General features: G+C 44.0%; 1 protein-coding gene across 2 annotated transcripts in view; it reads left to right on the top strand.

Annotated features, from left to right (window-relative positions):
- The first annotated feature begins 1,336 nt into the window (after positions 1-1,336).
- The window catches only part of CHPT1 (choline phosphotransferase 1), a 21,039-nt gene continuing 8,602 nt past the window's right edge, over positions 1,337-13,773 (top strand). The window contains exons 1-3 of one of the 2 annotated variants that reach the window (XM_059845847.1): positions 1,337-1,649; positions 10,535-10,682; positions 11,560-11,701. In XM_059845847.1, coding sequence (XP_059701830.1) covers positions 1,386-1,649; positions 10,535-10,682; positions 11,560-11,701 — 554 coding nt within the window. In that variant the 5' untranslated portion in view covers positions 1,337-1,385. The remainder of the gene's footprint in view (positions 1,650-10,534; positions 10,683-11,559; positions 11,702-13,773) is intronic. The other variant, XM_059845845.1, reaches the window with a different exon arrangement.

Here is a 13,773-nt window from a genome sequence, read left to right as displayed (position 1 = left end):
AAATGAAACAGAGTTTTACCTTCTTCCAAGTGCAGTGATTCCAGTGGACTGGGGATCTGACTGGTATTGAATCTGTCCTATTTCCCTTTTGCCATTCTCCAGTTGGCTGTAACTGAACCTTTCTTTACTATGTTATATGTTACCTTCTCTTTTGCTAACAGTTCCTATCCCCTCTGCTTTGGCCTCTAAAGACAATTACTGCATCACACTGTTTTTAGTGATCTGTAAATTAAATCAGCTGATGAATGACATAGCACTTGGAATGCCCTTAGCACATTGTGGGATTTGGAAACCACCACTTAACATGTGCCAAGCATTCCTGACTCTTGCAATCTACTCAAACACATTATAACTTTATCAGTTGAAGTGAATCAGCTCCTTTGAATAACGGGAAGCAGGTCTGTCGAGGAAATTGCAGTGTCTGGACAGAAAGCTGCACCCTCTGGCTCACAGTAGAGTAACTTAAAAAGAGAATTTCCAATACTAAGAAGATGCCATTACAGCTTGTATGTTTCACTTTCTACTTCAGCTACACAGCTTTTCCTTGGCCTCACGCAGAAACCACACACCTTCCTGGAGATTCAGGGATGCATCTACAATCCTTCACATGACCAATTCAAATAATTTGATGTGCCACAATTTCTCAAAAGACACATTTGTTTTTAAGCACCCTCTCTAGGCAAGTCAAGGATGTGAAGTAATCCTTGTGAAACACCGTGTGCAGCTGCTCCATAACATGTTAACACCAGAACTCCCCAGGTAATGGATCCCCTCTGGGTGGTGGAGGGATCCTTGGATTATGCCGTGGGGCCACCATCCCCGCAGGCACTGTCCTGCTGATCAAACCCTGCCTTTATGCTCTGCTCCGGCAAAAATCCTTCTGGCCACCTGCTGCGTGCAGCCCCGCTGCGGCCACTATCTTCGTGAAAAAACTTGTGAAAGGGAAGGAAGCCCAAATCACGGGGGAGAGCGGCACTCATTCACCCGGCCGAGATGAGAGGTGCGCGCACGGGCGCCTCTCCCCGGGGACGGCACCGGCCCTGACCGCCCGCGGCCTGCGGAGGCGGCAGGACGGGCCCTGCCGGGCGCATCCCGCCCCGACCCAGGGTTTCCCCGCCGCCCGGGCATCCCCAGCCCCACACGGCGAGGCGGGGCCGGCGGAGCCGTGCCCGCTCCGGGGCTGGGGCCGCGAGAGCGCCGCGCAGTCGGGGCCAAGGAGGCAAAGCCGAGCCGGGGGCGAGGGCGTTCGCCGCGCGTTGGCCGAGGCGGGGGCAGCCGTTCCCCTCCGTCCAAGGCACTGTTGGGCGTCGGCCTCTTCCGCCGCTGCCCACGGCTCGGCTCAGCCCCGCCCCGAGCGGCGGCGGCGGCTCCTTGACCCCGGTGCCATGCGTCCCGGTGGTGTGGGCATGGCCGTGTCCTGGGCGCTGCCCGCGCCCCTCAGTCCGGCGCAGCTGAAGCGCCTGGAGCAGCACCGCTACAGCGCGGCCGGGCGCTCGCTGCTGGAGCCGTGGCTGCAGCCCTACTGGGGCTGGCTGGTGGAGCAGGTCCCGCGGGGGCTGGCGCCCAACGCCATCACCATGGGCGGCCTCCTGCTGAACTGCCTGACGGCGCTGCCGCTCATCGCCTCCTGCCCCAGCGCCACCGAGCAGGTACCGCCCGAATGGAGCCGGGCGCGGGGGCCGCGGCTCGGCCCGGCTGGTGCCTCCCGGCAGTGCCCGGAGCCGGGGGGCCGTGCCCGCCGCCGGTGCGGTGCCCTGGCACTTCGGGCTCCCCCGCAGCGGCACGCGTGGCCCGTCCCTCGGCAGGGAGGGTTAAGGCAGGGCTGCGGGGCTCTCCTGAGAAATCAGCGGAGCGGTGACGCGCAGCTCATGTGGGGCAGCAGGGGTCAAGCTGGAGATAGGTGTTAAGGCTGGAATGCCAAACCGCTGTAGGGATCGCGTGGAAGGACGAGGATCACCGCCCAGAGGGCCCTGTGGGGCCGCGGCTTTGGTGTGGTGGGCGCTTGGCCTGCACTGCACGCTGTGGGGCGAAGGCCACAGCCTGGGGCGTGGGACCCCTGCCTTCCCCGCTGCCCATCTTGCATTCTATGGTTGGGAAGGGAATGTCCCCCTCCTCAAGAGTGTGGACCTAGAAACAGCAGCAGGTCATGATAGAGGGTGCTGGATGCAGGTGGTCCAGGAGCAGGGCAGACTGGACCACGAGACACGGCTGATGCTACTGGGGCATCCGAGCTGCGCCTGGGTTGGGTAGCAGATGCATTAGCTGACAGCTGCTCAAATGTATCCCTCCTTGTGTGTGAAACATTTAATTGCTTTTCTTCTGGAGGAAAAACAGGCTTGTTAATGTGGGCTGGTGCTACTCTCGCTTGACCTGCCGTGCCTACAGTTTCTCAGTCAATTTCAGGAGCTCCATCAGAGCTTCCCAGCCTGTTGCAAGTTTCCTGTTGCAGAGTCTTTATAGTAGTTTGAGTAGAATATAGCAAGGGGAAATTGCTTTATGTGGGTAAAATACCTTGAAAGGTGGACGTTGTTTTTCTTGTGCTCTGATGGGCTTAAATTCTAACAGCAGAGGTTGGCAGTTGCTTGTGAGTTTTTTAATACCATAGCTTTACCCTGGTGAGTGTTCTTGTCAGAAGAACATTTCTTTTTCTCTAGTTGCTTTGCCCTTTGTGTTAGCAGAGGTATTTGTGGCAGACATATCAGGAAACTGATCCAGATCAAAATTAGCTTTGGTTTGGTCTCACCCTAATCACTCCCCTGATACACATCACCAGGTAGAGGCACTCAGGCAGTAAAAGAGAAGACAGAGATGACAGTGCATGGTTGGAAACTACAGATAGTCTTCTAGTCCCACTTTCAGAATTAAAATGCTTGTGTACTGCTACCTTTAGCTTAGTTTTGTAATGAAAATATGAGTTGTGCCAGCTATGTGTCTAAATGCTCATTTTAGCTTTTTCTCTTTGCTGTTCAAAACTAAAAGCAGAAAGTAAATTTTACTTAAGTTATTTTTCCTTTGAGGACTCTTGTACAAAAAGAAAGAAGCTGTGTTGCAGATATCCAGGGAACTGTTCCTTCCAGGAAAACTTAGGTTGGGTTTTAGGAACTTTTCTGTTTGAACTGTTTTTTTGGTTTGTTTTGGTTTTGTTTTTTTGAATGATGTAAGCTGGATTTGTAAGAATCTATAGTTTGGACTATACATTCTTGTTTAGATATCAGTGTATCCTTTATAAACATGCAGTGTGGATTCAGCCTTATGCTGTTTGTTGCCTCTGCTCTGTGAAAATAGCCCTGATTTTCTCTTGCTGCATCACTTAGAGGCATCATTCTCCCTCCAGCTTGTTCAATGACTCAGCTTGTCTTCTGCCTAAGTTGAGATCATGTTTCTGGATGTCTTTTTGAAAAAGCTAAAACTGTTGCAACACTGACAGGTGCTGCATGCACTGTTGTAATACCTCCTTTGTAGTTTTGACTGGGATGTGTAGGCTGGAAGGGACAGGTGGAGCTGACAATTGCAGTAAAGATGGTTAAAATCACAGACTGAACTAATACAGTAGTGCACTTCAACAGCACCTCTTTCCATCATGAACATGTCTTGATCACCTGATATAAACATTTATTGTTTATAACATTGTTATAGTCTCATAAGTAGGAGCACTGAATAGAAGACTTGGATAAAGTAACAAGCACGTTTGGATTTTGGTGTCCAGGGTTTCTTTTGAGCTGGTTTATGTGTTTTTTTTTCTATTCCCTAGCCAATCTTAAGTGAACCATTTTGGTTAAGCCTTTATTGAAAACACAAAAGTCTTGATGTTTGTACAAACCATCCAAAACAAGTAAGACTCATAGTTGAAATCCCTGGGAGAGCAGCTGCTAACAGATGCTTAGAAAGGAGATCTTTCTCTAGTATATATATACCTTTCCAGCTGCCAGAAGACTGTGGTTTAGCAGTTTCTTTGCAAGGGATTCTGTTTGGGTTACTTACTAGAAAGCAACTGATAGATCTGTTTTCTGCATTAGTTGCTCTGAACCTGTTTGTACTTTCCACTTCCTTTTTGTCCTATTGCAGTGATTTCCATGATTTCATGCTGCTCATTCCCTTCCTCGATAAAGTTAATGTCTCAAACCACAAAATGCTCTCTTCTTCTTCTAACATGGAGCTGTTATTTCCCTATACACTCTCCTTTTTATCTTCATCAGTATCAGTAGCTACTAAAAGCCAGTTTGTTACTGACTTGCACAGTATGTTTTGGAATTGTAAAATATTGTCTGCTTCAGTAATGTTTCCTTGCCTAGCAGGAACATGGTTTTTGTATCATTATCTCCTCTGAGTGCATGTTTTGACACAAGCTTTCTTATTTACAGCTAAGCCATTAGCAGGTTGCACCCCTCAGGCATTATTGTAACCATGATTCACGAGCACATTTTAGTTTTTTATTTTTATTTTCCTAATCTCTGTAATTTAGAACAGCAATCTATAAAAACAGTATACAGGTGTGGTGGTGGAGGGGACACCACCTGCACATTTCATGTTCTGTGGAGCACTGAAATATTGTTTTCAACTGTGTCTGCAGCCTTGGTTGAGTTCCTATTTTTTCTTTTCTTTCTTTCTTTTTCTTCTTTTTTTGACACTCATTAGGAAATACTTAGGAATGAAAACTCTTGCTGACATTAAGTAAGAACAGTGTGTATCTGGTGCCTTAGTGTGCAAAAGGAGCACTTTTTTGGTGAGGATTTCTATTTCATCCCCACCATAAGACAGTGAATTGTTTTGCTCTACTGCCAGCAGACCACTCTGAAGCAGCTAGTCAATTCATAAGGCTTTGCAGGGGAATCTTGCATATCCTTCCCCTTTCTGGGGAAAATCAGGAAGAAAACTCACTAAACACCATTATATTCTTAAAAAGGAGAAAGGAAACTTTGATCCTCTGTTTTGATGGTTGCTCGTGGAGGGGGTCTAGCTTTGGTAATCCTTCAAGATCAGCCACAGGTCTCTCTAAAATCAAAGAATAGCTGGGTGGAAGAGACCTTTAAAGGCCATCCTGTCCAGCCTCTGCCATCAGCAGGGACATCTTCAGCTAGATTGGGTTGTTCAGACTCCTGTCCATTCTGACCTTGAATGTTTCCAGGGATGGGGCATCCACCACCTCTCTGGGCAACCTGTGCCAGTGTTTCATGACTCTCATCATAAAAAAATCTTCCTTATATTTAATCTAAATCTGCCCTCTTTTATAAAGTCATGTAATTGCAGAATGGTTTGAGAAGCTAGAACTTCAGACAGAAGTGCATGCTAACTGTAATTATTAGATTGTATTGAATGATAATAATTTGAAAATTAATCTTGTAGCACTTACAGCATGATCTAAGCAAATAACTGGAAACAGAGGAAGACAGGAAGAGAAAAGGATTGATTATGGATTTGCTTTTTGGGCAGTGATAGGAAAAGGGGCAGGGGCCCAAAGGTTCTCATGCAGGGAGCTAAGGGAAGGAAGGGAGGCTTGTGGTGGCTAGCTCTGTAGGATTGTGCAAGAAATGGTCTAGTGAGTTTATGAAAGGGTGTTATACCTTGCTGAAATGTGCTGTCTAGAAAGCCATATATCTAGGGAGATAAAAAGAGCAGGGAAGGGTCTTTACCTGGCTCTACTATCAGCTGTTTGGAGGGAGAGGAACACTGGTGAGATGCTGTCTCTGCCTCTCTGTCTTTTAAAAAAAACTTTAAAAAAAAAAACAACAGCAAACCCAAACAAACAACTGAACCACCTTTAAAATGAAAGAGGCCTGCCAGAGGGCAGAATGAGAGGAAGATATTGACAGGTATGATATTATGTAAACAGCAGGAACACAGCTGAGCTTTGTGGGAGAGAGAGTAGAGAAGTGAAAAGAAGTTAAACTGGAGCAGTTGGTATGAGCAGGGCAAGTGTGTGGGAGGTGGCGGGGGAGAGACCATGAAGGAAAAAGCATTACCTGACTTGGAAAATAAATGTGAAGCACTGAGTGGAGTGGGAAATTCAGCCAAAACCCACAAGAGGGGAACAGCTCAGTTGTGAATGGGAGAAGGAGGTTATTTGGCATGAAGTAAGAAGATACAGGAATCCTGACACAGAAGGATGGGAGCTCTCTCAGACAAGGCTTGTTGGAGAGACGAGGATGCTGAAGGAATGCAGAGAGTCCTTGGTATGCATGAAATGCACTTGGACTATGGGACAAATAATTATTTCATTATTATTTTTTTCATCCATGCTGTCTTCCCTGCTGTAGTTCAGGTTTGAACAGCCCCTTCCCTCTTCTTAGTACAATTGCACAGTGGTTTGTGCAGAACAGAAGCGTGGGAAATGATCCATGTTTGGGGGTAGGGAAGGGGGAAGTCCAGTCAGAATGTCTCCCTCTATTCTGGCTCTGATCCAGAGAGGTGCCATGTAAACTAGGGCAGCACTATTAGGCGTGGATTGAGGAAGTGAGATTATGGCTAAACGTGATGAGTAATTAAGGAACTGAATCTTTAAATACTGCAGAAGCTTGGCTGGTTGAAATCTCTGGATTTGAGAGCTCTGCTTGAAACCATTTCTAAGAGGTTTCCCTGACACATGTAGTCTTTTGCAGATGTCCATGCTCTTTTGTGCAGTGGAATCATGGGAGTAGAAGAATGCTTGCTGTTCTACCCCCATGTTTTTCCTGAAGGAGAGGCATGTCACACATGCCACCGACATGTTTTATGAAAAATCCTTTCTTTAAGATTTTTCCTCTTGAGAAGTTGAGAGGCTTCAAGAACAAAATGTAAACAATGATTATCTGCTGCTGTGGAATGCAACAAGTAGATCTGTGATTAGCCTCATGTGTTTGTTTTTAATTAATGGCCAATCACAGTCTAGCTGTCTAGACTGTCTCAGTTAGAGACAAACCTTTGTGATTCATTCTTTTTCTATTCTTAAATAGCCTTCTGATGAATCTTTTCTTCTATTCTTTTAGTATAGTTTTTAATATATATCATAAAATAATAAATCAAGCCTTCTGAAACATAGAGTCAAGATTCTCATCTCTTCCCTCATCCTAAGACCCCTGCAAACACCATCACACTCACGTACCTGTCAAACACTTCATGTACGTGGCTTTGTTTTGACATGCCCTGGGTTAGCAGATGACCAATTCTACTGTATTGTATCTGTGTGACAAGATTCTGGGGTTGTAGTATCTTCACACACCCCTTTGAGCATCCTCCTCTCCCTCTCTGCCTCCTCCCCCTCAGGTTTCTGTTCTCTTCTAGTTCTGTGAGAACAGCACCTAGGTCTGGCCTAATAATGCATTTGCTTGGGCAGGCTATAACTTTGGGCAGAGAAAATAAATACCTCATCAGTGAAAAGCTGATGATTATTGGGAGCCTCCTGACCTTTCTGCTTAGCCATGTCAGCATTCTCAGATGCCCCCACTTCTCTAATTTGAAAACTACTTGGGTCCAGTGTAGGAAGCCATCAGGGGATATGCCTGAATGGACAGCCAGGTACATGAGAAGGCAAAGGAGACAGCAGCAGGAGCTGTATTGGGAGGGCAGATAGCAGAGAAAATCCATGGTTATTATGAGCCTTTGGTGATTTGGAAAACTGTGTTTTACCAATTAAAACATTAGTGCTGCTAAATGATAGTTGATCACAAGTGAATTTTGGTTCTTACCACTCTGGTTTAGACTTGAACTCATAGCCTAGAAGGATGAAATGCTCCAGATGTGTTTCTAAGCTCTCTGACATATGCTATTCTTACTAGGATCTTTTTCCTTTCTCTTTAACTGTGGGGGATACTGATACATCTGCTACAGGTGCTAATGGATACAGATGATCCTCACTGGAAAACAGATGAAAATGCTCACCCTTTGTCCAGATCAGCAAGGGGCAGACAGAATGCTTGAGGGACTCTTGCTTTGATTTGTCCCAGTAGGAGCTAATGCAAACAGATCAGTCTGAATAATCATAGCTGTACCATAACTTGCAACTGGAAAAAAGCTACTGTTTTGTCAAAAAGCCCTAATAGGAGAAGTTTGAGTTAAAGCTGATGTATTTGTTTATTTTTGCATATATTGTGTTACAATTGCTTTGTGAGAAGCTAAATGTAGATCTTGAGCTATCTTTTCATAATTGATAGAAGTTTGTCACCATAAGGACACCTCACACTGCAGATGACCTTTGTGGCACTTCACAGAAATATTGCTGATAAAATTGGTTGTGTCTTTCAAATACTCCTTTAAAAGACAGCAGTACAACCAGTGGTTTCTCACGGCCTTTCTGCTCATTGGTCTGGAGCTGCTGTGTTTGAGATTCTCTGGTATTCTCCATGTAACAAAGTTATTCTGAAAGCCTGTGTATGTACTGTGGTAACTTTAGTATTGGATTATATCATAGCTAAAATTATCTCAGCTTCAACAAAGTCCTGACTCTGCTTTTTTGTTCTGAAGTACCTGAGCAATGACTGACAGCCCTCTGTTTTTGAAGGGTGGAGAGCAAGTGGAGGTAGCTGCAGTCCTCCTGCACAGTGTAAGACCAAGTGAGCTCGTGCCATGAGAGACCCTTGAGTTCTCTGTGCCTCTCTGGGGCTTTTGGTGATCCTCGGTCCTGGGGTAGCTACAGGCACCTCTTGTTCTCCACAGGCTCTGTCTTTTCCCTTTCATTAGAGGAGTGAACCTTTTGAAAAGGTGGCTAAAACTTTCCTCCCTGGTTTAACCACATCCCCCAAGACAAGATTCCTTTGTTTAATTAGACTAAAAGGGAGAATAAATCTAAGAAACTCAACTAATTCCATCACTAAGCATCAAACTTGTATTGCTGTCCTCACTTGACCTGGATTTCTATAGTGTGATCTTTGCAGGAGTTATCAAATACCTGTATATTAAATATCGAGTGGAATAATAATATTTCCTCATCCTCTTTCACCTGCTTAAGATGTCCTACATGATCTGTGATAACAATTTTTCTTGGTTTCCTTGGATTAAGGGAGAAGACAGCCTTGCTAGTTCTAAAGAATGTTTTAAGTTTTCTACATTTTCATTTGCATACAAATCCAGAGCTTGCACCTTAAGTGAGTTCCTGATGCTTTGGTTGTCTTTTTCCTTCAAAGCTGGGTGAAGCAGCCAACCAATTGACTTTGATAACAGTGCATCAGCCAGCCTGAAATACATAAGGAATTCTTAAATAACAGTAAAAATGCTATTCAGAACTGGACTTTCCTTAAGCATGTGTCTGCTTAGTGTGTTTTGTGACCAGTCTAACTGGAGGCATAACTTTTTCTAGCTCAAGACAGTGAGTATAATGATGATGAGACATCAGAATGTCTAGAGGAGCAGCTGCACCTCATCTGCACCTCATCTGCACTCTTACTGCTGCCTTTGAACTGAGGGATGGCTGCCATTTTCCCTTCTTCCCCAGTATGACACTGTTTTTAGTTGAGTGTGGACAAATCTGAGCACACTGAGATCTGATCTGTTGTCTAATCTGCTTAATAGCCTTTACTGGTCTTAGGAAACATGTGGACAAATGCTGGTCAATTTGTGCTGCAGGAGAGGAGTTGCAAAGGTGCAGCAGCACCACAGCAGCTGTCCCTAAGTAGGGAGTAGGAAAGGATTCAGCTCTGTGACTGCCTGTGGGTGTTCACTTGTTTAACCTGCAAGTTGCATTGCCAGCATTTTTACCTGACTTCGTTTTTGTGAACAGTACTCCTGAATGCTAAGGGAAGTACTGGAAACTGGAAAATACATGAAGTAAAAATGTTGCCTGTGCTTTGTTCCAAAGGTGTTTAAAATAATTTTAAACAAAACCTAATTCCTAGACAAAGCCAGACTGACTGTGCATATGAAAACAGTGCTTTTCAAAGGAATGATGCAGAACAGTTCCTTTGAACCTGAGAGTGGTGTTAATGTAACAGTTTGGTTTGAAACTGATTATTTATATTAAGTAGATAGTTTCTCCTTCATATTTAGTGAATTACTTAATTTTTTAAGCCCTGTCCAAAGTGCCTAGGTAGTCAATTTTTTTTATGTTGGAAAAAATATCTTTCCCTAAAGGCTGAAGTCTTTATTAAGTAAAAAACTTGGTGGGTTTTTATATCTATATGTTGTAAATATGAGCAAGTTATCTATGTGTCTATGACACAAACTGATGAAAGCTTTAGTAAGTGCATTTCTACTACTTTCTTTTTTAAAGATGATTTTTATTTTTATAACATTTTCCAGCACAAAGAATGCAAATAATCACAGGAATATTGTGGGTTTAAGGTGGAAAAGAAGGACAGTTGATGCAGAAGAGGGGCCAAAGTTTTGGGTTTGTTTTTGTTTAAATAAATAGAAGGACCTGTGTTCCACTGGTGTATCTGAAGTAATTCATTACAGTGGTTACTACAATCCATGTAGATATTACTGCAAGGTGTTTGGTTTGTCCATTAAGCAAAAAATAGGACAATATAGTACAGTTTTGTGGTGAACCTTATTTTACCTTTAATGAAACAGATTATCCTAAGAAACTGGGAACTACCTGGTGACCTTCTATGTGAATCTCTTTCAGGCACCTTTTTGGGCATACATCCTGGGTGCACTAGGACTTTTTATCTACCAGTCTCTGGATGCCATTGATGGGAAGCAAGCCAGAAGAACAAACAGTAGTTCTCCCCTTGGAGAGCTCTTTGATCATGGTTGCGACTCTATTTCCACAGGTAGCCTTAATTTACTGTCACCCCTCCTAGTTTATAAAAGTTGCCTGTTTTCAGGAGCAGCTGACTAATAACAGGATTGTTGAAGTTGAAAAGGACCTCTGGAGATCATCTAGCCCAAACCCCTGCTCAGAACAGGGTTTTTTTAGGATAACTTCACCATCTCCTGACCTTTGCATCCCTGGCCAGGAACAGAGTGGTATTTTAGAAGTTCCTTTGGCTGATGTTGGGTAAGATGTGTTCTTCTCTTACTTAACTGTGCATCTTCACATACTCCCCTTTAGGAGTAAGGTGCAAAAATATCAGTTTGGTAATAGGGCATCCAGCCTGGCACTTACAAGAAGGGTAACTTATATTCCTTAGAAGAAGTAGTTTTAAAAAAGTTGGGAGTCCTTAAAAAGTAAGCCTTGCTGAGTTTCACTTTCCATAACTGAGCTGCTGTTGGTGCCAATGCCTGTAGTTCTGTAAAGCTCAATGGCTGAGACTGTTGCTCTGGGAGTTGGTACCTTCTTTATGTGTCACTTCCCAGAGAAGTGCAGCTGCCAGTCTCCCTGAGCTTGGCCCTTCAGCTGAAGTTGTAGGTGTTGCAAAAAACACGAGATGACAAGGACAGGAGGAGGGAGAACATCCACTGTGGGCCAGAGGGCAGAGCCCTGCCTTGGCAGAAAAGGAGTGCTGTGTTTTGGTTTCTCCTGCCAGGTCTGCCCCTGAGGGTCAGCTACTCAGTAAATTATCAGTCATAGCATTGCTTTGTTAGAGTGATGTAAAATGTCCTATGTTTTTATTTATTTATTTATTTATTTATTTATTTATTTATTTAGTTTCTGTTAACTTCAACCAAAGAGGATATATGACTAACATATTCATTTCTGCTTTTCAGTATTTGTTGTCCTTGGATCCTGCATAGCAATCCGACTAGGAACAAATCCTGACTGGTTGTTTTTCTGTTGTTTTGTGGGACTGTTCATGTTCTATTCTGCTCACTGGCAGACATACGTATCAGGCATACTAAGGTTTGGAAAGTAAGTAGGTGTCATTAGAACTACATGTGGCTTAATGTCTGAGACTGCTAGCTCCTTAATTTCAGTTTCTTCTTAGTTCACTCCCTGCTTTCTCTTTTTCTTACCTTCTTTCTTATCTCCCTTCCAATCCAGTAGACTTGTGTTTTACCTGAGGAGAACTTGAAACTCTGCATAATACTGAACTCTGCTATTCTTTTAGCAGCTGATTTTAGCTCTATATGCTTTGTTTGCATGCATTTGGCTCCTTTTTCTGCAGATTTGTTGTCAGAACCCATACAAGCACCGTGCAGGCTCAGGCCAGAGGACTTGTTTACATTGCAGACAAGTGCCCTGTGTAGGAGTAGGGACAGAGCAAGCATTTGGGTACCTCCCTTTGTAATCTCCCAGCTAGAACAGTTTCAGCCCCAGGGCACTCTAAACCACATGCATTTTAGAGAAATTCCCCTGCTAATGGGTTTCCCTTTCACAGACCTCTTCAGTCTTCCTTGGAATGAACTCTCTGCACCCATTGCATCCTTAAGGAGTTCCAGGGATCTGTGGCAATGCTTGAAGAATTACCCTGCATTTATGTGAGGGCCTTTTTAAAATCTGGCTCATAGTGGCTTTGATGTCCTTTAGGTTTTGTGTTAGGTCAGTTCTAGAGACTGCTGTGATGCTGTTCATGACTTGATAAAAATTGTATCTGTTTCACTGCAGCATAGGAGGAGAAGTCATGACATTAATGTAGAAGACAATAATTTCAGTTTAACTGCTAATAGTGCAGGGATTGCTGCACCCTCCTATACTTGGGGTAGTGCCTGGCCATGGCCTTTTGCTGGTTTTAAGGAACAAGCTTCACTTTAGTATATTTACTTCTGAAAAGAGGAAAAGGTCTGAGACTTCTCTGGCAGCAGAACTGAAAACAAGGGATACATGAAGGCTGTCCTGCTAATGGCAGGATCAGGCTAAATCACCTGTACATAGTCCTACTTAGCTCTGCTCTGCAAGAAGTGCCTTAGCAAATCATCAGGCACACAGGCTGGTGACCAGCTATCCCTGCACATTGCATCAAATGCAGCTGTCTCTGATTGATAAGAGCTCTTTTTGATTTGCTGGTAATGCATTTTACAACATTATTACATTTACCACTGTAATTCTTCTGCCTGCCTACACATCCTATTGTATTTTGTGTTGTAAACAAAAATAGGTGCTTTCAGATGGCTGAAATAGGATACTTTCTGTCCATGACTGTAGGCTGCTCTGAAGGGAGGTGGACTAGACCATGACCTCTGGCCTTTTGCAGACATGACTGCTTTTCTGTACCTTTTATTCTTCCAAACAAAGAGAGCAAAATCATGAGAATGATTTCCCCACATCAGGAAGGCAGTGAGACTCCTTTACCACATAAAGATTTTGTTAAAAACTTGGTGACTTCTACTTTAACATAATGCTAGTTAGTGTACAAACAGCTCAGAATGGCCTGATGTTCCATGATTACTGTTTAAAGTTAAACAGACACAACTTTTCCATGAGATAACTTATTTCTGTCCAGTGAAAACGGGTGACTTTTTTTTCAAGGCTCCCAATTTTGTTTCTCCTAAACACAGAGGTGTGAAGAAGGCATTAGTATAGTGCTCTAAATATGCTGGTACGTAATAATGTGGATGGAAGTTATCACTCATGCTGTTTCTCAGTTAGCAGCACTCGATTTTAGAAATAAATCACAAATGAGACTCCTAGTGCTGATGGCCAGGAAGGATCCAGAGAGCTGAATAATGTGACACTGTCAGGTATCTGAGTAAAGTCTTTGGGCTCTGATTTGGCTTCTGTGGCCACCAACAGTCTGAGCCACTGTAAGATTGAGTATTAAACTTTGGCACAACTTCAAGTTTGAGCCTCCTCTCCCCACCAGCAACAACAAAGGCAATGCTGATTAGGAATCCTGTAGTTAATAGTACAGAGTGCAACCTCTGAACAATTGCACATGGATGCTTTTGCATAAGGTAACCAGCAAGTTCAGCAATGGCAGGGTGATGTAACACTTCATCCCTGGCAGAGAAGGAAGAGCCCACTCCCAGCCCCACTCTCCTGTG

This window comes from Haemorhous mexicanus, chromosome 5, assembly GCF_027477595.1.
Source record: "Haemorhous mexicanus isolate bHaeMex1 chromosome 5, bHaeMex1.pri, whole genome shotgun sequence".
In the NCBI taxonomy this organism is placed as follows: domain Eukaryota; kingdom Metazoa; phylum Chordata; class Aves; order Passeriformes; family Fringillidae; genus Haemorhous; species Haemorhous mexicanus.
This window is presented reverse-complemented; position numbering and strand designations above follow the sequence as displayed.